This window comes from Salvelinus alpinus, chromosome 25 (genome assembly GCF_045679555.1).
Source record: "Salvelinus alpinus chromosome 25, SLU_Salpinus.1, whole genome shotgun sequence".
Classification (NCBI taxonomy): Eukaryota; Metazoa; Chordata; class Actinopteri; order Salmoniformes; family Salmonidae; genus Salvelinus; species Salvelinus alpinus.
Window position 1 is genome coordinate 10,340,871 of NC_092110.1, and position 24,700 is coordinate 10,365,570.

The window sequence follows — 24,700 nt, forward strand, 5'->3', positions numbered from 1 at the left end:
CCTTACATTTACCAGAGAAGAACAATTGTCAAGTCTGTTTGTAGGCTATAGGCTTCTGCATCTTGGTAAAGACTGTACAGTTTAAGTCGGAAGTTTACATACACCTTAGCCAAATACATTTCAACTCAGTTTTTCACAATACCTGACATTTTATCCTAGTAGAAATTCCCTGTCTTAGGTACGTTAGGATCACCAATTTATTTTAAGAATTTGAAATGTCAGAATAATAGTAGAGAGAATGATTTATTTCAGCATTTATTTATTTCATCACATTCCCAGTGGGTCAGAAGTTTACATACACTTAATTAGTATTTGCTAGCATTGCCTTTAAATTGTTTAACTTGAGTCAAACGTTTTGGGTAGCCTTCCACAAGTTTCCCACAATAAGTTGGGTGAATTTTGGCCCATTCCTCCTGACAGAGCTGGTGTAACTGAGTCAGGTTTGTAGGCCTCCTTGCTCGCACACACTTTTTCAGTTCCGCCCACAAAATTTCTATAGGATTGAGGTCAGGGCTTTGTGATGGCCACTCCAATACCTTGACTTTGTTGTCCTTAAGCAATTTTGCCAGAACTTTGGAAGTATGCTTGGGGTCATTGTCCATTTGGAAGACCCATTTGCGACCAAGCTTTCTTCCTGACTGATGTCTTGAGATGTTGCTTCAATATATCCACATAATTTCCCCTCCCTCATGATGCCATGTATTTTGTGAAGTGCACCAGTCCCTCCTGCAGCAAAGCACCCCCACAACATGATGCTGCCACCCCCGTGCTTCACGGTTGGGATGGTGTTCTTCAGCTTGCAAGCCTCCCCCTTTTCCTCCAAACATAACAATGGTCATTATGGCCAAACAGTTCTATTTTTGTTTCATCAGGCCAGAGGACATTTCTCCAAAAGGTACGATCTTTGTCCCAATGTGCAGTTGCAAACCGTAGTCTGGCTTTTTTATGGAGGTTTTGGTGCAGTGGCTTCTACCTTGCTGGGCGGCCTTTCAGGTTATGTCGATATAGGACTTGTTTTCCTGTGGATATAGATACCTTTGTACCTGTTTCCTCCAGCATATTCACAAGGTCCTTTGCGGTTGTTCTGGGATTGATTTGCACTTTTCGCACCAAAGTACGTTCCTCTCTAGGAGACAGAGTCTCTCTAGTCTCCTTCCTGAGCAGTATGACGACTGCGTGGTCCCATGGTGTTTATACTTGCGTACTATTGTTTGTAGAGATGAACGTGGTACCTTCAGGCGTTTGGAAATTGCTCCCAAGGATGAACCAGACTTGTGGAAGTCTACAATTTATTTTCTGAGGTCTGGTCTGATAACTTTTGATTTTCCCATGATGTCAAACAAAGAGGCACTGAGTTTGAAGGTAGGCCTTGAAATACATCCACATCCAATTGACAAAAAAAGAAGGTTCTAAATCCATGACATAATTTTCTTGAATTTTCCAAGCTGTTGAAAGGCACAGTCAACTTAGTGTATGTAAACTTCTGACCCACTGGAATTGTGATACAGTGAATTATAAGTGAAATAATCTGTCTTTAAACAATTGTTGGGAAAATTACTTGTGTCATGCACAAAGTAGACGTCCTAACCAACTTGCCAAAACTATAGTTTGTTAACAATACATTTGTGGAGTGATTGAAAAATTAGTTTTAATGACCCCAACCTAAGTGTATGTAAACTTCCGACTTCAACTGTATATAACATTTAAGCTGTAAAATAAGACAGCATAAGTGCTATTAACAGTCTGCATCATTATGGGGCTCCTTAATCAGCATCATAGCACCAATGCAATTCCATTTGAAGAGGCATATTACTTTGCTGTAACTTATATTGTTACTGAATGGGGCTGTGATGAACAGCTTTGTAAATATCTCTGAAGCTGATCCTTTGGAGCTATATTATCAATGGGCAGTTGGGTATCAGTACAGTGTCATCATTTGTGAAAGGTTGAACCCTGGGCTCTGTAAATTGAATTTCGAGACAACATCATTGTTTCTCTAAATGTTATTAGGTTAATCTGCCCTAGTCTGCTGTGTGAGATGCCTCCAGAAGGGTCTCTATGGAGACAGATTTCTTCTTGTGTTGCCTGAAAAAAAATGCAGAGAAGGACATCTTTAATTTGACTATTAAGATATTGTTTTAAATTGTCTGAAAGGAAATGATCGTACATTTCGTTCCACTTAATCAACAAGCAATAGAACAATAAATCTGTTTTGGACAGAACTATAGTCAACCAATCAAGATAACCAATCAAATGTTAACCAATGCCTGCTACTCTTTTGTTCTCTCCCACACAGTTACCTGAGTGTGGCTTCTATGGAATGTATGATAAGATCCTGCTGTTCCGCCATGTCCCAGACTCAGAGAACATCCTCCAGCTGGTGAAATGTGCTACAGACATCACAGAGGGAGACCTGGTCGAGGTGGTGTTATCAGGTAAGATCAGTACTCACTACATGTTACACACTACCTGGTTGAGATGGTGCGATCAGGTTAAACCAGTGCTCACTACACACTACATGTTACACACTACCTGTTTGAGGTGGTGCTATCAGGAAAAACCAGTGCTCACTTCACACTACATGTTACACACTACACACTACCTGGTTGAGGTAAGGTAAGGTAAGGTAAGACTATAGTACACACTAGAACAGGGCTGTGTTTGTTAGGCATCAAACAGAAGAAAATAAACTGCAATGGGGAGGAACTACCCAAACTTGTCCAATAAGAAACATTAATTGTGGTTTTCTGTTGCAAAATGTTTCAAAACATTTTGTTACGGCTGCCATGATTGAAAACGACCCAGGGCCTCCTTAGGTCACACATGGCACAATGTCTTTCTCTGGATTGAGGTGTTTCTATCCATGCCCTACGCATTTGAATATGTAACGTGCTCCTGTTTGAAGGTGAGTTCTGTTCACCTGTGTTCTGTTTCCATATAGTCTACTCTCTGTTTGCATATGTCGTATACATTCATATGACCTTTTTCCACACAGTGTTTTAATGCAATAGAACATAGGCCTATTGCATTCAGTGCTTCTCTTCAGCAGTTTTTTCTGTTAGTTATGTAGCCAATAAAATATACCATTTGATATAGGGAAGAGGGGTGAACTCTCCTATGAACCCTTGATTTTGAATAATAGCAGGAAGTGGAAGATTCCTTTTGTTTTTGTTCTAAATGCAGAACGTGTTCAAGCTTCATACAGATTGTGAACAGAGTACAAAGCATCTCCATAATAGCAGCTTGAAAAGGAGGAGAGAGATACAATGTTACCCAGCGTAATGGACTAATCAGACGACACAATGATAATAGTGAGGACGTAATGTTACATTTCATAGTCTCTAAATGGCATAAGCGTGTATATTTTCTTTGTGCTTAGCTAATAGCTACTGTATGGTTAATTTTACTCAGTCATCACAACAGACAAGAACATGGATAACTGGCTGCATGACAAATACAGAGCTAGAGGGCATGTTGGTGTCTAGCTGATATAGCCAGCTACAAAAGATCATTCATTCAGATAATATCTTAAAACCACCATAGGGTTAGCTGCCAATCAGAAACACCAACACACAAGTCAGGATCTGGAAATTTGGAACTATGCCAATATGCAAATTAACCAATTACTGTAAGTTCTATCTTAGATGCCCATCTCTTGTGAAGTAATAAAGCATTTATTAAAATAACCAAATAGTAAGTTGTCACACAAATCTTTAATCATCTTTGTGTATTGAACCAGTGATGTCGCTCTGCTTTGTTTTGGCAGTTTTCTTTCCCCCTCCAGTTGTGTGGCTGCTGCACCCGGCAAAAAATCAGGGGTGTGCTTATCCTAGCCCAGGAGTAGGAAGTGATCGAAGTATCGCGTTTGACACTGCTAAAGTGTTTTTACAAACGCTTGGCAGGCTTTCTCTTCCCCCTCTGTGTGTTACAGTATGGCAGGTAATTTAGTTGTGGCTGTGGTACAGAGACAGGGGGAGATATTGGGTAGATTGACACCTCCACTACCCCCTGGCTGCATCCCTCGCTGGGAAGGAGAGGGCTCAGGTGATTTAGTGATTTACATGCCCAGATGAACACATTCTCATGACACTTTTTAATGACACACTCGACAGCTGAGAGAGCAGTGAGCACAGAGTAAAAGTAACACAGGAAGAACCGTACAACTGTCAGAAAGAAGCAGTGAAGGCTAGACTGTCTGTGATTATTAATTGTGATCATTCCCACTGTGCGGCTGCTCTGAACAAAATGTGTCCTCTGTTGACTGTGGTGTGTAAATTGTTGTCTAGTTCTGTTACTGTTTCAGCATCAGAGGCTGCGCGAAGTGAATCATAACAGAGAACTGCATGGATTCTAATGTGTGGCTATTGTGTTACATTACAAGAGGTCACATGTTGTAAAGGTTCACATGGGTATGTCTTACTGCACAGATGCCGCTAACACTGTCTGTGTCTGTCTGTCTGTGGTATTATTTTGTACTACTCTCGTTGTTCATCTCAGCTTATGCTAGCACTCACATTTGAGGTAGAAGATCAAAACAAGTTATAACCTTGTTCTGTTCTTGACTCTTGATAAGCTGAGGAAGTATGAGTGGAGAGAGCATCATGCTAACATAGAGCAGCTACTATAGGAGGTTCACCACAGGGGCAAAATGCCATAACACTTGTGGTCCACTGAACTCATCAATAAAATCATCAATTCCCTTCACAGAAAGAAAAATGGTAATGGTTGGTAAATGAACATTACGGTGTGTTACACTATCCCAGAGAGTTGTTTTCACCAGCCAGTCTTCCTGTCAAAGATCTCACGATTTGTCTTTCCTCGTTTGATCTTTTTCGACTTCTGGAGCAACGTAATGAGTGTGAAGGTGGATGGGATGCCAAGAACACTTTTGCTGTTACCAGCATGAGGGTGTGAACAACGTCAATTTGTTACGCTGGAGCAGGATGGATGCTACTTGATGCAAAACGGGTGTGCACCCCAATCTGTAAACAGAAAAATGGGAGTGAGGAAGAAGGCAACTTTAACTCTATCCAATGATTTGTACACTGAACCGGTTTGTACACTGAAATGTAATACTCTAACACCATTTGCCATTGTTAAACAGTAAAATGATCAATACCGTGCCGTGCTGGAATGCAGATATACTGTGTATCATGTGAGCTGTCTTTACCACCGCAGTGTATCTTTATATTCATCAGTGTTTGTTTTCTTTTAGTGTTTAAAGTTGTGTAGCGGTAAAAGCAGAACTCAGCAAGCGGAAATGTCACTAGAACCACTTATTAGACATAGGTGTTTATTTGGATTAAGCCTACCTAGGTACCACATTCACATCCACACACTCATCTTCTGAAATAGGTCATGACAGTTACAGGTTGTTCAACTTACAACCATAGTTTTGCTTTTAAACAAAAGGCAAAACAATCATTTGAATAAATGTAACTCATTTACCAAGCAGAATGGCTAATCAGAATGTATTCAGCGTGCTGAGACAAGAATGTTGGTGGGAAGATGTGTGAGTTTGATGAGGCAGTCTCATGCTGAGCTCTCCACTCTATCCCATTTGCCCAATGCAGCCTAACAGCGTCAGCCAAAAACCACAACTCTAACTGCAGCAAAAAGCCCAAAAACCTCAAAATATACAAATACTGTACCAGCCAGTGGCCAATCATTTTTTGTATTCTACATTCATTGTAAACATGGTGCCACTACACTACTTCACTAATGGGTCACTATTCACAGAATACAACTCAGCTATTGAGTACTGATTACATCTGGGGAATGTGAGGAACTGTTGAAATTGAGCCATTGACTATTGTTGTTGACCTGTTCTAGCCTCTGCAACAGTGGAGGACTTCCAGATCCGTCCCCATGCCTTGTTTGTCCACTCCTACCGGGCCCCTGCCTTCTGTGACCACTGTGGAGAGATGCTGTGGGGCCTGGTGAGACAGGGCCTCAAGTGTGAAGGTAGGTACTGTACAGTAGGAGCCCTGGACTGCATCTCGAATGGCACCCTATTCCTTATATAGTGCACTACTTTTGACCAGAGCTCTGGTCAAAAGTAGTGCACTTTGTAGTGTAATAGGGTTCAATTTGGGATTTCTTTAAGTTCCAGCCACTCCAACACTGTTAAGGAACTCTGTAAGAGAGAATTAGGGTACATGGGATACAGGCCACCCAGGTGTACTCTAGTCTGAAGAGGTCTCCTCAGGGTTCATGATGAGCAGCAAAGCCCCTGCTTGAGAACAATGTGTCTTCTGTCAGGCTGAAGTGGTAGTTGGAAAGGAGTTGGATAGGTAGTGCATAGAGTGGATGGAAACAGACACAATAGCCTAGCATGTATAAAAGTTAGCAAGTACTTCTGTCTGACTGGAATGGTGGCCAGCTCATGAAGGAAACTCTCCCAAAGTTTCAACAATCCATGAATGACTTGGTCCATCAGATGATTCCTACTTAGTTCCATAAAAACAGTCTCTCACCAGTTTGATGCAAGTATAAAAATGACCACATTACACGTGAACTCACCTTTGCTCTGAAAACCGTCTGTTTTTCGCTGAAGGTTGTGGTCTGAACTATCACAAGCGCTGTGCGTTTAAAATCCCAAATAACTGCAGTGGTATCCGCAAGCGGAGGTTGTCCAATGTCTCTCTGACCGGCTTGACCACCCTGACCACCACGCGGTCCAATGAGCCTTCACCTTTCACCTCCGACGAGGCCTTACTGGTGAGTTTACCCCTGGTTACTGTTGGTCATCAGGAAGAGCCACTCACACATGTCCAAGCTCACACGGGCACGACAGCAGATACACACACACACACACACACACACACACACACACACACACACACACACACACACACACACACACACACACACACACACACACACACACACACACACACACACACACACACACACACACACCACAGATTACTACATGCCCTATGCATTCCCAACCTCCCAATGACAAATTGTTGGATTACAATGAGAGTCATGTTCCTACTATAAAGGACTTGATGTGATTCTGCAAGGCCTGTTGCTTGTTGTGTTCGTGATGAATTCTGTAGGAGCAGCTCTTTACTCAAGCAGCAGTCAGTCATGTGTGTGAATATCTGTTAAATTTAACTCTGAACTCTCTGCTCCCTGTGTGTGTCCCTGTCCTCTCCTCGCTGCATGCTCAGTCTTCTGTCAATTCCGGCATGGAGGTAGGTACCCCAATACCCTGTCCCCATTTACTCCTGTATTAAACCCAGCCATCACCTACTGCAGTGTCAATACGCCTATTCTCACCAGAAGCACTCTTTCTCTGTTTTTCCCTAAAGTGTCATATGCCCAAATAAGACAAAGAAGACAAAGAAAGGGGATTGAATAATATAATTGTAGTTTACGTAGTTGTTGCTTGTCATCTGTTACCTCCATGCCTACCATGTGCCTTGCCCTGCTACCCTCCGCAGCAGAAGGCACAGTCAGACATCTTTCCCGGCAGAGAGAGAAGGTCCTCTTCCTACACCGGCCGGCCCATAGAGTTAGACAAAATCCTCCTGTCCAAAGTCAAGGTGCCTCATACCTTCGTCGTCCACTCCTACACACGCCCCACCGTCTGCCAGCACTGCAAGAAGCTACTCAAGGGCCTGTTCCGTCAAGGCCTGCAATGCAAAGGTACAGTAGGGCCTGGAGAGAGAGACTTGAGATCATGAGAGGTTGACTGGTGGTGGAGGAGGTGGTGATGCTGTAATACTGTGTGACTCACTTGTGGGCTTTTAGCAGCTCAATATTTTCAGGTGGTATTATTTTGGGATATGTCGAGACTTGGTTGTCACAGAGTTGGCAAAGCTAACAGATTTTCAGATGTTTCTCCCTCAAGCTTTATTTGTGACATCTTGAATAACGATTGTGGTCTGATTTTTAGATAGCCCTGTAACTGTATAATTACATGGTAATCACAAATGCAGCAACAGTGTTGTTACTACCGTAGAGATTCCATAATTCACAGATACTCTGTACTGTAATTCTATGGTTACTACAGTGTAGACAAGCAGTCATGTTGCTTTTATTTCTTTTGCGGCCAAAAACATTTGTCCCTGAAATGATGGCTGGGGGGGAAAAACATTTCTTTAGCAGCCGTTGTTCGTGTATGTGTAGAGCTGTACTGTATATATACGACAGAACAGGGTGTAATAGTATCATATGAGAGACGGTTCATTAGGTACTCTAGCTGACAGATAACATGTTGTTTTTAGTCACAGTGCTATTATACAGGTTTCATGTGGATGTGCCAGCTATCTCTCTCTCCTTTATCTCTTTCCCTCCCCTCTTGCACACTCTCTGTCTCTCTCTCTCTCACACACACACTCTCACACTCTCTCTGTTTCTCTCTCACGGTTACAGATTGCAAATTCAACTGTCATAAACGATGTGCGCCCAAAGTGCCAAACAACTGCCTTGGAGAAGTGTCTAAAAATGGAGGCAAGTCTCACTTTAGATAGTCATTATTTTGCTTTAAGTGTGGCAGATCTTTCCAATTAAGTGGTAGTCCATCTCATACATTTTTTACAGAAATGTCATAGGATTGAGATGTTTTTCTTTCAATTCTGCAGCATTTACTTCAGTTGTCAAAGACTGTAGAACGTCAATCAAATAGAATACCAGCTGAATTCTTGGAAGTACCAGAATGTTCCTTGTAAATATTGACCAAATTATGACTGTGAAATAACTTCACTGTTTTATTTTTAAATCTCTTCTACTCTACCATTCTGATATTATTAGTATTTTCCTCTTTTGGTTCCTTCTTCTTTCTTCTTTAAAAAACAGGTATTCTTTGGCATACTTCATTTTCAACTTTTTCCTAATTCCTTGTGTGTGTTTCCACTTGCTCCTCCTCCTCCAGAACTACTGAGCCCAGGGGCGGAGTCTGATTTGGTGATGGGGCAGGGTTGTGACGACCACGACAGTGACAGGAACAGTGGTCTCATGGATGACATGGAGGAGGCCATGGTGACTGACTCTGGCCTGCTGGAGGCTGGCCAAGGGGAAATGGGAGAGCTCCACGACCCAGAGGACGACTCCAACAGGGCTATAAGGTGATTGACTGGGCCTAGGACTAGGTTTAGGACAGATGGACACCCCAATGGTCATAGTTCCTCTTACAATATCTACTCTAGCATACTGCTTAGAATGAAGCAATGTATTGGGAATTAGTATGATGGTATGGGCATTGGAAAGTACCTTACTCTCAGGAGTGGTAGGATAATCATCTATCCTCAACCACAACTCTAACCCTAGCTTCAACCACATCCTGGTTCAACCCTAGCCTCAACCACAACTCTAACCCTATCTTCAACCACATCCCGGTTCAACCCTAGCCTCAACCACAACTCTAACCCTAGCTTCATGTCCACATCCCGGTTCAACCCTAGCCTCAACCACAATTTTAACCCTTGCTTCATGTTTACATCCCGGTTCAACCCTAACCTTAGCCTCAATCACAACCCTAACCCTTGGTTCATGTCCACATCCCGGTTCTATCCTTACCTTCGCTTCATGTCCACATCCCGGTTCTATCCTTACCTTCGCTTCATGTCCACATCCCGGTTCTATCCTTACCTTCGCTTCATGTCCACACCACGGCTTAACCATAACCATAACCAATGTTCCCTCTAAGCTGCGCGCAGTAGCCCCGTGACTGCCGTGCAACTCCCCGGGACTTCCGATCAGAAGAGATGTCAGTCCGCAGAGAGAAGCACGAGATTGAAGTTCACTCAACTTTTTAGAGCAGTGGTAACCAACCGGTCGTTTGCGATCGACTTGTCGATCTCCAAACATTTCTGTAAAAATGACAACTATAAAACATTTTTTTTTTTTTGTCTCGGGCTGTCAGTGGTAGGTGCACCCAATTCAGCTGCCCTACGCACCGGGTAGGCGGGCCCGGAGACAAAATCAGGTGCACTATAGGCCTACCGCTGGCCAATCGGATGGTTCAGATTACCGTGTTTGCAGTAACGTAGCAGGCATAAAAGAAAGCTACAGAAAAGTTGATACTATGAGATTTCAAAACGTTTAAAACCATGACTAGACTGTCAACGAATACAGCAAAGAGATGCTGTTTTTATGACTGCGTTCATGTTTAAGTTCTTACTCAGCCATGTCAACACTTTGTATTCAACACTTTTATAAACCATAAAATACGTGTTCTTCCTATTTCCACTCAGCGCTACAACAAGCAGTAATGAATGAGTAGGAAAGTGTATCGATTGGTTTGCATTGTTATTATAAATGGCTTGGGTCTTTTTTAATATTGAGGAATATTTCACTTTCACTTTTCATAGGAGTAACAACATGAATTTGTACATGAGGCAGAAATAATGAGGTGCGACTCGAGTTTCACTATCAGCTGGAAGACACTGACATTTTTGGTCAGTGTCAGTGGAGGGAAATGAGAGCGGAGGGATGTTGAAAGACGCACCCTCAGTCTGCTGCTGCTCATCAGCCCAGTAAAATAAAAATAAAAAGCTAATTATTTACATTTTCACTCACTCCGCTGTGCCTCACAAGTAATACAACAACGGATCTATTACCGGTGTGATCATATAGCCTACCTCAAATTTTGAAATACATTTAAAAAAATGTCCCGAACAACAATGCATTGGCAGGGCAATTCAAGCAAAGCCAATATGCCCTGGTAATATATTGGGCCTATAGCATACTGCACAAACCTCATTGCTACAGTACTGTTTTTAATTGGTTAATGTTGCATAGGCTTACGTTTATTAAGTAATGTAAATAAAATAAAAAAATTGAGCAGTAGCTCTCGTCTTGCATTTTGACTCAGAAAGTGATCTTGACTCTTTACTGTGATAATTGTGATCGAATCAACACAATATTAGCCACTTTCAATGCAACATACCGAAACAAAACAAACAATGCAAGAGATTTTGTTGTAGGCAGAACGCATCAGAGTAGGAATTTATTGCATTGACATACATGACTCATACTCTATGCAGACCGGTGTGACATAACCAATCAGAGCTGCAGTAGGCCTATATGCAAATAAACCATTGCCATATATGGATCTGCACCATTTACTTTGAGCTGGACTGTGTTTACAGCATGAGCGGTCGTGAGTAGATGCGCTTGTTTGGAGATAAAAGCAAGAGCTGCATGTAGCCACGTGTACACATTTTGTTAATATCTTTTGCTAGTTAGTGAGTTATCAGCCCAGTTATAGATAATTTGTAGTCAGCAGTAGGGGAGTGATTGCTTCCTACAATAGCACAAAATATGTACATTTCTAGACATCTTTGAAAAGCGAGTGAGGTAAAGAGCTTTTTTTTGTCTTAAATGAGCAGTGTTGTATTTTGAGACAAGCTTGAATAATTTAACCGTTACTTAACTAGGCAAGCCAGTTAAGAACAAATTATTATTTTACAATGACGGCCTACCCCGGCCAAACCCTCCCCAAACCCGGACGAAGCTGGACCAGTTGTGTGGCGCCCTATAGGACTCCCGATCACAGCCGGTTGTGATACAGCCCGGGATCGAACCAGGGTCTGTAGTGACGCCTTTAGCACTGAGATGCAGTACCTTAGACCGCTGCGCCACTCGGGAGCCCAAGTTCCCCTTTAATCCCAAGCTCCCGAGTGTTAAGTAGCCAATAGTCAGAGGGTAGCATCATTTGTCTGATTCTCTGTAATAATGGGAATAAAAATGCATTTTATTTTATAAAGCGGTTTCTTGCATCAAACAACACAACAACATGTTCAGTCACCTCTTTGTCTGAAGGACAAGTGGATGAACAGTTTAATCTCAAACCCTGCATGTTTTTTTCAATGTAGGCCTACATTGAACACCACACATTGGCTGCTACTGTAGGCTGAATGATAGAACAGCCATTTCCATGTTAAAATGTTGTCACGCTGGTATAAAGGATTTGGAGACAGGCGCAGGAATACACAATAGGGGTTTTTAATACTCCCAAAACAAACACGTATACAAAAACACTGGGCTGTACCCAAACAAAAGAGCGAGGGTAAACCTCGTTGAATGACACGGGACGACACCCGTAATACACAATATATAAAGCATGCAGCATAACAGCTGCACCAACACATAGGTATTCACACCACCAACGGACATGGGAACAATAACCGACAAAGACAGAGGGAACAGAGGGCACATATATAACATACTAATCAGGGGAAATGGGAACCAGGTGTGTGTAATCAGGCAAGACAGTCCGGGGTTGATGATAATGAATCCCGTTCAGTGAAGCCTAGAAAGCCGGTGACATAGACCTCCGGAACTGGTGAACAGAATGAGCAGCAGTACCGGGGGGATCCGTGACAAATGTTATGTGATGCATTTTCTCCATTGTTTTTTTATGGTAGGCCACTCTGGTAGGTCCTACATTATGATCAAATAGCCACAGTAGCCTACTTGGCCGCTGATAAAACTGTAACTTAAAGCGGGTACAGCCTCAGTGTTCACAGTTAAACTGTAACCTAAAGCAGGTACAGCCTCAGTGTTCACAGTTAAACTGTAACCTAAAGCAGGTACAGCCTCAGTGATCACAGTAAACGCACAGTTTGTGCTTATCAGACCTGAAATTTGCTCAGTGCTGAATTTTTTTTAGGGAACATTGGCCATAACCCTACCTGAGTCCTAATGTTAAGAAAAGCATTCACACTGCCAGAGTTTTATGTTTGACTCCCTTCATTCCAAAGCCCATCTACTAGCAACAATATCCCGCTGATGCGAGTGGTCCAGTCAGTCAAACACACCAAGAGGAAAAGCAGTAATGTCATGAAGGAAGGTTGGCTAGTGCACTTCACCAGTAAAGACACTCTGGTAAGTCTGATTGTCTTCATGTATTTTTGTCACATCAACTAATCAATCTGCTGTAGAGTGGCAAAATTCCAGGATTTCTGGAAAACCAGAATTTGGGGGAAATGACTGGAATTTTGCAACACTAATCTGACACATTTTATAGACTTGATAATCTTTTCTGTGCTGTTTTTCTTTAATGTCTTGTATGTTTTGTGTATGTGTATTTTGTGAATGTCGATTGAATTTTCCCGCTGTTTGAATGATAGACTTTACTTGTTACAGGGTTATTAAGACAGTGTTATTACTGGGAGCCAACACTGTGGTACTTGTTACAGGGTTATTCACAAGACAGTATTAGTACTGTGAGCCAACGCTGTGGTACTTGTTACAGCAGCGTTTCTTAAAGTATTGGTAGCTACCCAAAGTGGGTTGCGGACCTGTTAAGGGTGGGCGACGTAAATGTATAATTATTTCATTAATTACTGGAATTTATTTGGCCAAGTGCAACTGCGCTCTCTGCTTAGCAGCGGTCTCTGCTCAGTTTGGCAGCTGCGCGAGTGGGAGAGGTAGAGGGAGATGCCCGTGTGCTTCGCAGTTGACCGGATATTTTTTCTGCAGTTTTGTTGAAGATCACTCCGCGACCCACACGCTGCAGCGCTGTCGTTCATGCAACTGACTTATTATTCCCACTCGCCATCACTCACCGCTGTCACGAAATGGACTCATGATAGCCACAAGTTCTGACTGAGCTCAATCACCATGAAACGCAAATACAGTGATGAATTTTTATCTCTTGCATACAAACTTTGAGAAATAACGAGGAGCGCCCACAATGTGTTTTGTGTGGGGAAGTGCTTAGAAATGAGTCTCTCATAACGAACAAATTAATAAAACGACACGACTAAACATCCAGGCACAACATGACGGTAAACCCAGGGAGTTCTTTCAAAAAAGGGCAGAATGCTTCAGGAAACAGTGCTTCGAAAGTGGAAAAGTAAGTCAACTAGCAAGGCATTGTTGTCATTTTATAACAGGTGATGATATGCAGAAATAAGCGAGTACTATCTCTCATGGTAGTAGATGTGAGTTTCTCTTTCAAACAATCCCCTGGCCTTGTAATGTTACATAGCTAACGTTAGCCAAAGCAAGCTAACTAGCTACTGATAGTGCAACCCTTAGAAACAGTACAGATGAAGATTTGTAAAAATATCAGGCCTACTGTACATTTTACTGTAGAAATTATTGAAAACAAGTCTAGGTTGGAACTGTTGCTGTTAAAATACAATAATAATTGTTATTCTTAACTGGAATAAAACTGATTGAAGCAAGATGCTTTTTGAGGCAAACACTCACAGTTCTGGGTTGCTCATCTACAGCAGGAAGCAATCTCCTGCCTGACTGAGAAAGCAGTAGATGTTCTGATCCAGTTTGGCACCACATACCTATGCAAGTCAGGGTTCTCAAGTACAGAAACAGTGTCAATGCTGAGCATGACCTCATGTTGCACTATCAAAAACTGAGCCCAGAATAGGCATGCTTGTTGAAAACTTCAACCAGCCACACACCTCATTAGGATTGTGTGTTTTCTGGTCTACATCTGTGTGATGTGATCAATCAGTTTATTCCAGTTCAGAATTAAAAAAAATGTATTTTAACAGCAACAGTTCCAACCTAGACTTTCTATCAACAATAATTTATACAGTAAGATGTACAGTAGGCCAGAATTTATCTGTACTGTTACTTAGGGATGCACGATCAAAAAGCCTGCGTGTGTGTGTGTGTTCTGTTATACATCTGTGGGATGTGATCAATCTGTTTATTCCAGTTCAGAATGAAATTAGTTATTGTATTTTAACAGCAACAGTTTCAACCTAGACAGGTATATAAGTGTTTTTAATGGGGAAAAATAAACATGAAAATATATTTATGGGTATTTCATAGTTATTTGTTTTTGTCTATATTGCTTTTTTTTTAGGCATAAAGGCAATGAAATGTACCGATATTTACGTATAGTTGCATACTTTCCTAAGCTTGGATCCTAGGAAACCACAGAATTTCTCTTTTGGGTCCCAGTCTGAAAAAGTTTAAGAACCCCTATGTTACAGGGTTATTAAGATTACTGTGAGCCAACACTGTGTTACTTGTTACAGGGTTATTAAGACAGTGTTATTACTGTGAGCCAACACTGTTACTTGTTACAGGGTTATTAAGACAGTGTTATTACTGGGAGCCAACACTGTGGTACTTGTTACAGGGTTATTAAGACAGTGTTATTACTGTGAGCCAACACTGTTACTTGTTACAGGGTTATTAAGACAGTGTTATTACTGGGAGCCAACACTGTGGTACTTGTTACAGGGTTATTCACAAGACAGTATTTGTACTGTGAGCCAACACTGTGTTACTGTAGGTCTATAGAGTACTGCACAGTATGTGCCAACCAACAGCCCATGTTTAATACATGCTCCATTAGTGTGTGTGATTGTTAGATAAATAATGACCAGTAAAGTGTCAAATTCAGTTGTAGTACAAGAACACGGGCACCTCTCAAATCTGTTGTTCATGCTCCCAGGTGATTTTATTGATACAAAGTTTCGACCATTTGGTCTTCACCAGGCATCCATGTTTTTCACGGGTTTACCTGTAACTCTAGTTCCTCTGCAAAAAAAGTTCCTCCAATCTGCTATGGGCACTGACCTACGGCATAATAGATGCTTATGAGTAGATGGGAACCCCCAGAGATGGAACACACCATGAACATATGGAATGTTGTCCCAGTCTGTGACAGCGGTAGTTAACAACGCTCTCGATCTGTTTCCACTACAGAGGAAAAGACACTACTGGAGACTGGACAGCAAATGCATCACGCTTTTCCAGAATGACACAGGAAGCAAATACTACAAGGTTGGAAATCAACTGTTTTGAAATCGATCAATTGAAATTGTATGTTGTATAGATTATTATGGGTAAGGAGTGAATGAAATTCAAGAACTGAAGTTTATGCAACCAAATTTACTGTCATTTAGGGTATGAATAAGACAAGGTTAACATGCACAAGCGCATGCAGTTTTACACTGTACTCCCTACAGATAAGCAGGTTGCAATCACTTTGTCATATAAACATTGATGGAGAATTGATTTACGTTTATAATGTCATTTGTAGTGGCAAGAAATAGGCAGCCTGTACCATCAACACATTGATCAGATTGAAATATAAGTACTCTGACCACTACTGTTAAGTGTCTACATCAATCAGTCACATTTATTTCAAAAAGCCCTTTTTACAACCGCTGTTGTCACGAAGCTCTTTACAGTAACTTGACCTAGACCTCAAACAGCAAGGAGCAATACTACCTCTGCTGTGTGGCAGGAAATTCCATTGTCAGAGGTGTTGTCTCTGGACCCAGCCAAGACCTTCAACCTGCTGTCTGAGGGCTCCAACGCCCACTGCTTTGAGATCGCTACAGCCAGTCTGGTCTACTACGTAGGGGAGAACCTGGCGAGGCCGGAGGGCCCGGGGAGCATGTCGGTCCACGGCAGTATGCTGGTCAGTGGGGTCGGGCCGGACGTGGCCCGTATGTGGGAGATCGCCATCCAGCACGCCCTCATGCCCGCAATCTCAAAAGGACTGTCGCACGGGTCACGCCACGGTGGCCACAGTACGTATAAGCAGAATGAATTGACTAGATTCTGGGATAGATTAAAGCTAATAGAAATGAATGGATTTGAATGGAAGCAACCTTGTCTTACTCAGCACTAGGGTTGCAAAATTATGGTAACTTTCTCAAAAAAACTGGATTTCCGCAAAGACTGGTAATTTTGAGAAAGTTCCCCAAATTTGGCAAACCTACTCAGCACTAGGGAGGAACACTCTCAAGGTAGTATGGAATACTCTTAAAGATATGATTAACATCTCTCACACCACAGATGATGTTTCCATCAGCATTTCAGTGTCCAACTGCCAGATTCAAGAGAACGTGGTAAGTAGGATTTGGTCTTACATTATTTGAACGAGCCTTTGGATTTATTTTAATTTTCACTCAGATTTAGTGTGTATAATATTGCAGTAATGGAAGATACATTTATAGTCACATTGGCTCCACATCTAGTTCATGTCTGCTCCTCGTGCATAGTTAGATTTCTGAGTTGAGATCATCCCCTAAGTAGCTCAAATGGTGATTATTTTGATTACCCACTCAGCGAAGCAGTTGCCATAGCTACTGTCAATAATTAGTCACAGTACCACTGGTTATAATTGTATTTCTGGGAAAGTCTTCCAGACGTGTATGGGATTAGTGGGTATTAAGTTGCCAGATGAGAAGAGATAAAAGTGATTGTAGACAAATATTTCTGACAGTATACATTTGAAGCTTTCATTTAAACCATTGACTGAATTTTTACACCTACAGGATATCAGCTCAGTGTATCAGATATTCCCGGATGAAGTCCTAGGATCGGGGCAATTTGGGATAGTTTATGGAGGTGATGCATTTGTACCACCTTGTCACACCGATAACCTGTAAAAAAAAAAAAAAAAAAGAAAAGAAAAAGAAGAGGGACACATCCTTGATATCAATTCTCTCCTGATCTTATCCTAGCAAAATATTTGCATGACCAAGGAGGTGTGTTTTGTATTGAGTCATACATATAGTGCATTGCTATTAATCAGATTAAATGTAATCTTTTTAAAAAGTATTTGAGATAATCATTAATTATAAGAAGTCACACCTGTATAAACATGTAACTTGGCTTTGATTTCTCCATAATATAATGTCTCCATACTACAGGAAAGCACCGAAAAACTGGCCGGGATGTAGCAATTAAGATCATTGACAAGTTACGCTTCCCCACCAAGCAGGAGAGCCAGCTACGCAATGAAGTCGCCATCCTTCAGGTAAACACACATCAGCACGCATGTGTGCTCCTATGAAACATTTTTATTAGAAACATTACTATTTTTATCAGATGTTGCCAGACACAGGTTATGTTGAGCACATGACAAAACAACACCTAAAGACAAAAATAGAGCGAGGCTCTTGATATTTTGTCAGTACGTAGATAATGTAAATAATGAGGTAGTTATCATGACATCACAGTGGGTGTTTGGAGAACTTGTCAAGCTCTCGGCCTGCTGCCTTTAAAAGGTTCCTGTGTTTCCTTACTAGAACCTGCATCACCCTGGGGTAGTCAACCTGGAGTGCATGTTTGAGACGCCGGAGCGCGTCTTCGTTGTCATGGAGAAGCTCCATGGAGACATGCTGGAGATGATCCTGTCCAGTGAGAAGGGGAGGCTGCCTGAACGCATCACCAAATTCTTTGTCTCACAGGTAAGCCTGGCTGACAAGTGTTGTTGCTTGCAGACAATGGACACTCGTGCAGTAGCAGTGACACATACTGTATACAAACACAGTCAGTGAAGTGCGGCAGGTAGCCTAGCAGTTAAGAGCGTTGGGCCAATAACTGAAAGGTCGCTGATTCTAATCCCAGAGTGAAAAATGTGTTGATGTGCCCTTGAGCAAGGCACTTAACCACAATTGCTCCTGTAAATTGCTCTGGATAAATGACTATAATGTATGTGGCTTACAGGAATGCTGAACTTCTTATGGCTGCAGGGGCAGTATTGAGTAGCTTGGATGAAAGGTGCCCAGAGTAAACGGCCTGCTCCTCAGTCATAGCTGCTAATATATGCCTATTATTATTAGTATTGGATAGAAAACACTCTGAAGTTTGTCAAATTGTTTGAATTATGTCTGTGAGTATAAAGGAACTCATATGGCAGGCAAAAACCTGAGAAAAATCCAAACAGGAAGTGGAAATTCTGAGGCTAGTCAATTTTCAACCAAGATCCTATTGAAATCACAGCGAGATATGGATGAGTTTGCACTTCCTACGGCTTCCACTAGATGTCAACAGTCTGTAGAACCTTGTCTGATGCCTCTACTGTGAAGGGGGGCCGAATGAGAGGGGAATTAGTCAGGTCTGCCATGACCTGACCATTCTTTGACCATGCGCGTTCACATGAGAGGGAGCTCTGTTCCATCACTCATCTGAAGTCAATGTAATTCTCCGGTTGGAACGTTATTCAAGATTTATGTTAAAAAAAACATTCTAAAGATTGATTCAATACATCGTTTGACATGTTTCTACGGACTGTTACGGAACTTTTGGACATTTCGTCAGGTTTTAGTGAACGCGCTTCCCTGACGTTGGATTTGTTTACCAAACACGCTACAAAAATAGCTATTTGGACATAAATGATGGACATTACCGAACAAAACGAACATTTCTTGTGGGAGTCCTGGGAGTGCATTCCGACGAAGATCAGCAAAGGTAAGTGAAGATTTATAATGCTTTTTATGAGTTTTGTTGACTGCACAATTTGGCGGGTAACTGTATGGCTTGCTTTTGTGGCTGAACGCTGTTTTCAGATTATTGAATATTGTGTTTTGCCGTAAAGCTTTTTGAAATCTGACACAGCGGTTGCATTAAGAACAAGTGTATCTTTAATTCTATGTAAAACATGTATCTTTCATCAAAGTTTATGATGAGTATTTCTGTTATTTGACGTGGCTCTCTGCAATTTCTCAGGATATTTTGGAGGCATTTCTGAACATGGCGCCAATGTATACTGAGGTTTTTGGATATAAATATGAACTTAATCGAACAAGACATATATGTATTGTGTAACATGAAGTCCTATGAGTGTCATCTGATGAAGATCATCAAAGGTTAGTGATACATTTTATCTCTATTTCTGCCTTTAGTGACTCCTCTCTTTGGCTGGAAAAATGGCTGAATTTTTCTGTGAGTTGGTGGTGACCTAACATAATCGTTTGTGGTGCTTTCGCTGAAAAGCCTATTTGAAATCGGACACTTTGGTGGGATTAACAACAAGATTACTTTTAAAATGGTATAAGATAAATGTATGTTTGAGGAATTTTAATTATGAGATTTCTGTTGTTTGAATTTGGCGCCCTGCACTTTCACTGGCTGTTGTCATATCATCTCGTTAACGGGATTGCAGCCATAAGAAGTCAATGTATTTTTCTGATGATAATATGTGTTTAATCATGTGTTGTTGCACATTTAATTATGATATGTAATGTATATATTTGTATTCATGTTTTGTGGTATATAATTGCAAATTACCAGATTATATTTTTTCTTTTTTATAATCCCTTATATATAAAAAAAAAAAAATAACAAGCCAAATAAATAATTTAGTTTCACCTCTTTTTTTAGATTCTTCAGGCTCTTCATCATCTCCACTTCAAGAACATCGTCCACTGTGACCTCAAACCAGAGAACGTCTTACTGGCGTCTTCTGACGCTTTTCCACAAGTAAGAAAACCTCCAGCTCAGCCTCCAAACAAGCCAAAACAGAAACATCAATTTCACAGACATAAACAGACGTAATCTCTCCTCTAAGATAAAGTGGCTGATTATGGCTACTGCACGCTCAGTGCCTCTACAGTGTTCTATCCTCTTGATTTTAATGATACACTTCCAATGATGGTCCCCTTCTCTCCATAGTCCTGTACTGTACTGTACTGTATCCTCCCTGCCAGGCGGAAATTGACTATGAGTCACTGCCCTTTAGGAATTTCCAGGCATCTGATGGGTATTAAAAAATATATGACATTTGTGTTATTTACAGCAAATATTTTCTGAAAAGGAAGGAGTCAGTTCTTGTATATCTGTTGTTCATTTCCCAAAATATGCTCTGCCAACATCACTGGCATCATCACACTGCTAAGAACTGCCATCTTGTGCAGTCTTGCCGAAGTCACTGTTTTGGTAACCTTCTGATGACATTCTGTAGCAACAGTAAATCGGATGTAGACCATATCATGTCCATGTCAAACAGACAGTGATAATTTGCCTTTTGCGTAAACCTTGCCAGCTGATCATTATAATGTCTGGAACAAACTGTGTAGGTGGATAAAATACAGGATGTTATGAATTAGCTTTCTGTAACAAGTACAAGTTTGGCTAGACAACTACAGTACTGTTCCTCTAGTATGGAACCTAGGATTACTACCGTGTTTGAGTGAATACTGTGGCAGCGTAAGATTGACTAGCGGGAGGTTGTGTTGTAGTCGACCTTCAAACATGGCCGTGTCTCAAACTGCACCTTATTCCAAATAGAGTGGGGACGCACCTCATTTGAGGCGCACCTTATCTGTGTCTCAGGTGAAGTTGTGCGACTTTGGCTTTGCCCGCATCATTGGAGAGAAGTCTTTCCGTCGGTCAGTGGTGGGCACTCCGGCCTACCTGGCCCCTGAGGTCCTAAGGAACAAAGGCTACAACCGCTCCCTGGACATGTGGTCTGTGGGGGTCATCATCTACGTCAGCCTCAGCGGTACCTTCCCATTCAACGAGGACGAGGACATTCACGACCAGATCCAGAACGCTGACTTCATGTACCCACCCAACCCCTGGAAGAAGGTGTCCCAGGAAGGTGGGTGTCTGTCGAGCAGCAATGACTCATGCATTACTGTGATAACTGCATTACTGTACACTAACATTTTATATAGTTGTATGAGAGAGAGAGAAAGAGAGAGACTCTTTGACTTTTTGTCTTTCTTTAATGAAACATTCTCATTTCATTAAAACCTCACCCCCCAAAAACAAAAAACAAAAATATCTCCTGTACTGCATACCATACTCACCTTACAAAACAACACCACACATCACAATGACCAAAAACCTCGCCACTTCTACAACCGTATATCCAAGCCATCTTCCCCAGCTGTACAGACGCACCCCCCCCAACACACCATATCTCCTGAAACATCTCCACACTGTTTATCATTTTATAGAACTCAAATTCCACCCTAAGGCATGAAGAGACCATCCCATTAAATAGTAAAGGGTCTGTTATCCCTCCACCTTTGACCCTGTTCCTCCTTGTTAGCCAAATAGCCAACTTTGCCTGAGCAAACAGAAAATTCAACAAAACACATTTGGCCTTCTCCTTATTTGAATACCAGTATCTCATTATAAACATCGCGACAGTAAAACCCACCCCTAAACCTCTCACACAGATATTAATGGCATTAACCTGGCTCACACAGAAAACACATGAATCACAGTTTCACTCATAACACAGAAAGGACATCCCTGTCCAACTCCCGGTTTAAACCTGTGCCACCCAGCTGTTAATGGCCAGGGCTCCATGTAGAACCCTCCACTGGAGGTCCCCTGACCTCTTTGGTACTGGGGGTTTGTAGAGCTCCCTCCATCTAAAACCCACCATACTCTCCACCCCACATACCCCCTGCCACTGATGTGCCTTCACTCCTGTTAGGCTGCTAATGTTCCTTACCTTAATGCAGAGGTTGTAGAGGACTTTATCTCCCACCCCCTCAAATTCCCCCAGGTTCGGAGTGTTAAAATCTAACAAGTCCTCCAGACCCCCTTGCCAGTCCCCAGTCTCTGCCGTCACCTGCAGTGCCGGAAACATTGGTGGCCCCTCCCCCTTTAGCCGCTCAAACACCCCCCCCCCCTTACCGGCTTAAACAGTGCCTCCTGGACCTCCTCCAGGAATCTCTCCAGCAGCCTAAGAGACTTTATTCTTGTTTGTTGTGCCAGGACTTCCGGGGTTTTCCACCCCTCCTCTCCCAGCAGTCGCAGGTCACCCAGCCTTGGTAAACCCGCTGCCATCAGTTGCCTCTGCAGGGTGGCCGACTGAACCAATCTCAAAGGGATGGCTGGGTTGTGGAAGATAGGCTCCTCCCATACCCACAGCCCAGGCTCCACACCCTCTTCTCGTGTGAGCCTTAATAGCTCCCAGGCCCTCAGCACTGCAGAGTAAAAGTCTGAGAGACCTGCTGTACTCAGCCTTTCCAGCTCCATGAGGAACAGCTGCCAGTCCAACCCTAATCCGCCAGCTCTCCTCAGCAGCGCGCATGCTGGTTCCCTCCAGCCGTCATCAGTATGGTACAGCAGTCTCTGTGCTGCCTTTAGTCGGAATGTAGCCACCCTGCTCTCCAGTTCCACCAGGCCCTGTCCTTCTTCATGGACGGACATGTACACTACCGTTCAGAAGTTTGGGGTCACTTAGAAATGTCCTTGTTTTTGAAAGGAAAGCAAAAAAAATTGTCCGTTAAAATAACATCAAATTGATCAGAAATACAGTGTAGACATTGTTAATGTTGTAAATGACTTTTGTAGCTGGAAACAGCAGATTTTTTTAAATGGAATATCTACATAGGCGTACAGAAGCCCATTATCAGCAACCATCACTCCTGTGTTCCAATGGCACGCTGTGTTAGCTATCCAAGTTTATCATTTTAAACGGCTAATTGATCATGAGAAAACCCTTTTGCAATTATGTTAGCACAGCTGAAAACTATTGTGCTGATTAAAGAAGCAACTGGCCTTCTTTAGACTAGTTGAGTATCTGAAGCAACAACATTTGTGGGTTCGATTACAGGGTCAAAATGTCCAGAAACAAAGAACTTTCTTCTGAAACTCGTCGGTCTATTCTTGTTCTGAGAAATTAAGGCTATTCCATGCGAGCAATTGCAAAGAAACTGACGATCTCGTACACCGCTGTGTACTACTCCCTTCACAGAACAGTGCAAACTGGCTCTAACCAGAATAGAAAGAGGAGTGGGAGGCCCTGGTGCACAACTGAGCAAGAGGACAAGTACATTAGAGTGTCAAGTTTGAGAAACAGGCCTCACAAGTCCTCAACTGGCAGCTTCATTAAATAGTACCCACAAAACACCAGTCTCAACGTCAACAGTGAAGAGGCGACTCCGGTATGCTGGCCTTCTAGGCAGAGTTCCTCGGTCCAGTGTCTGTGTTCTTATGTCCATCTTAATCTTTTATTTTTATTGGCAAGTCTGAGATATGGCTTTTTCTTTGCAACTCGCCTCTTCACTGTTGACTTTGAGACTTGTGTTTTGCGGAGGCATAAAAGCCAAGGCTCTTATGTCCCAAATCCCCACACTCAAAGCACCGTAGACTATCTGTGCTGGCAAACCATGCGTTGAGGCACTCCCCATGACTCACTTTAAAATGCACATTTAACTGTTGCTCATTGTTATTCAGAAACATGAGAACTTGCCTTCAGAACGAAACAACATGCTTAGCGGCATCTGCCTGAAAACCTGCAGACAGTACACGAAACCCGCTAGCAAACTTACCAAACCGTCTCAGTTCTTTCCGGGTTTTGATCATCCGTAATAAACGGAGACAAATTAGCGATTACCACTCTAGTGGAAGGACTCGACAGGGGAGAAATCGGCACCAACACATTCCTTACAAATATTCCGCTAGCAATCAGCCTACCCACCAAATTCACTCTTTTCATGAACACGACCACAGCTTTGTTCATTCTAGTTACGGAATGTATAAATTCAGCTCTTACCTGTTCACCGATGGCGAGCAGAACCTCTTCCACCTTAATTCCATTCTCAGGAACACACCTGAATCCATGCCGTCACAACAGCGTCTCCTTTGCGTTAGGCTGCGAAGCCATCGCGCACACCACACCTTCCAAACCACAGGAAACTAAAACTCTGTCCTCTTTCTCCCTAACTTTGAAAAAACAAACAGTGTGTAAACTAACAGTGTGTAAACTGTGTTAGCCCTCCACCATAGAAAATACAAAAGAGAGAGAGTGTGTGAGAGAGAGAGAGAGAGTGTGTGTGAGAGAGAGAGTGTGTGTGTGTGTGAGAGAAAGATAATAAATTCTTGTTGCTGCCTATTCATGTGCATAATGCCAAGTGATCCCTGGTACTATAGAGGAGGGCCTCAAGGTCAAGAATCCCAACTGGGGCTCAGAGAGCCATGACCCCTGAAATAATCTTAACATGATGTTTGCTTTGCTCATTAGCCCTTACATGGCTCTGAAAGGGGCCTGCGCTAA

General features: G+C 42.3%; 1 protein-coding gene across 2 annotated transcripts in view; it reads left to right on the forward strand.

The window, feature by feature from the left end:
- prkd1 (protein kinase D1) overlaps nucleotides 1-24,700 on the forward strand; it is a 55,393-nt gene that overhangs the window by 28,975 nt on the left and 1,718 nt on the right. Inside the window, exons 2-17 of one of the 2 annotated variants that reach the window (XM_071365572.1) lie at nucleotides 2,297-2,435; nucleotides 5,833-5,964; nucleotides 6,557-6,720; nucleotides 7,179-7,215; nucleotides 7,426-7,656; nucleotides 8,386-8,463; nucleotides 8,885-9,077; nucleotides 12,717-12,840; nucleotides 15,646-15,723; nucleotides 16,190-16,478; nucleotides 16,747-16,799; nucleotides 17,229-17,301; nucleotides 17,607-17,713; nucleotides 17,985-18,146; nucleotides 20,062-20,160; nucleotides 21,013-21,280. In XM_071365572.1, the coding sequence (XP_071221673.1) occupies nucleotides 2,297-2,435; nucleotides 5,833-5,964; nucleotides 6,557-6,720; nucleotides 7,179-7,215; nucleotides 7,426-7,656; nucleotides 8,386-8,463; nucleotides 8,885-9,077; nucleotides 12,717-12,840; nucleotides 15,646-15,723; nucleotides 16,190-16,478; nucleotides 16,747-16,799; nucleotides 17,229-17,301; nucleotides 17,607-17,713; nucleotides 17,985-18,146; nucleotides 20,062-20,160; nucleotides 21,013-21,280 (2,227 nt within the window). The remainder of the gene's footprint in view (nucleotides 1-2,296; nucleotides 2,436-5,832; nucleotides 5,965-6,556; nucleotides 6,721-7,178; nucleotides 7,216-7,425; nucleotides 7,657-8,385; nucleotides 8,464-8,884; nucleotides 9,078-12,716; nucleotides 12,841-15,645; nucleotides 15,724-16,189; nucleotides 16,479-16,746; nucleotides 16,800-17,228; nucleotides 17,302-17,606; nucleotides 17,714-17,984; nucleotides 18,147-20,061; nucleotides 20,161-21,012; nucleotides 21,281-24,700) is intronic. The other variant, XM_071365571.1, reaches the window with a different exon arrangement.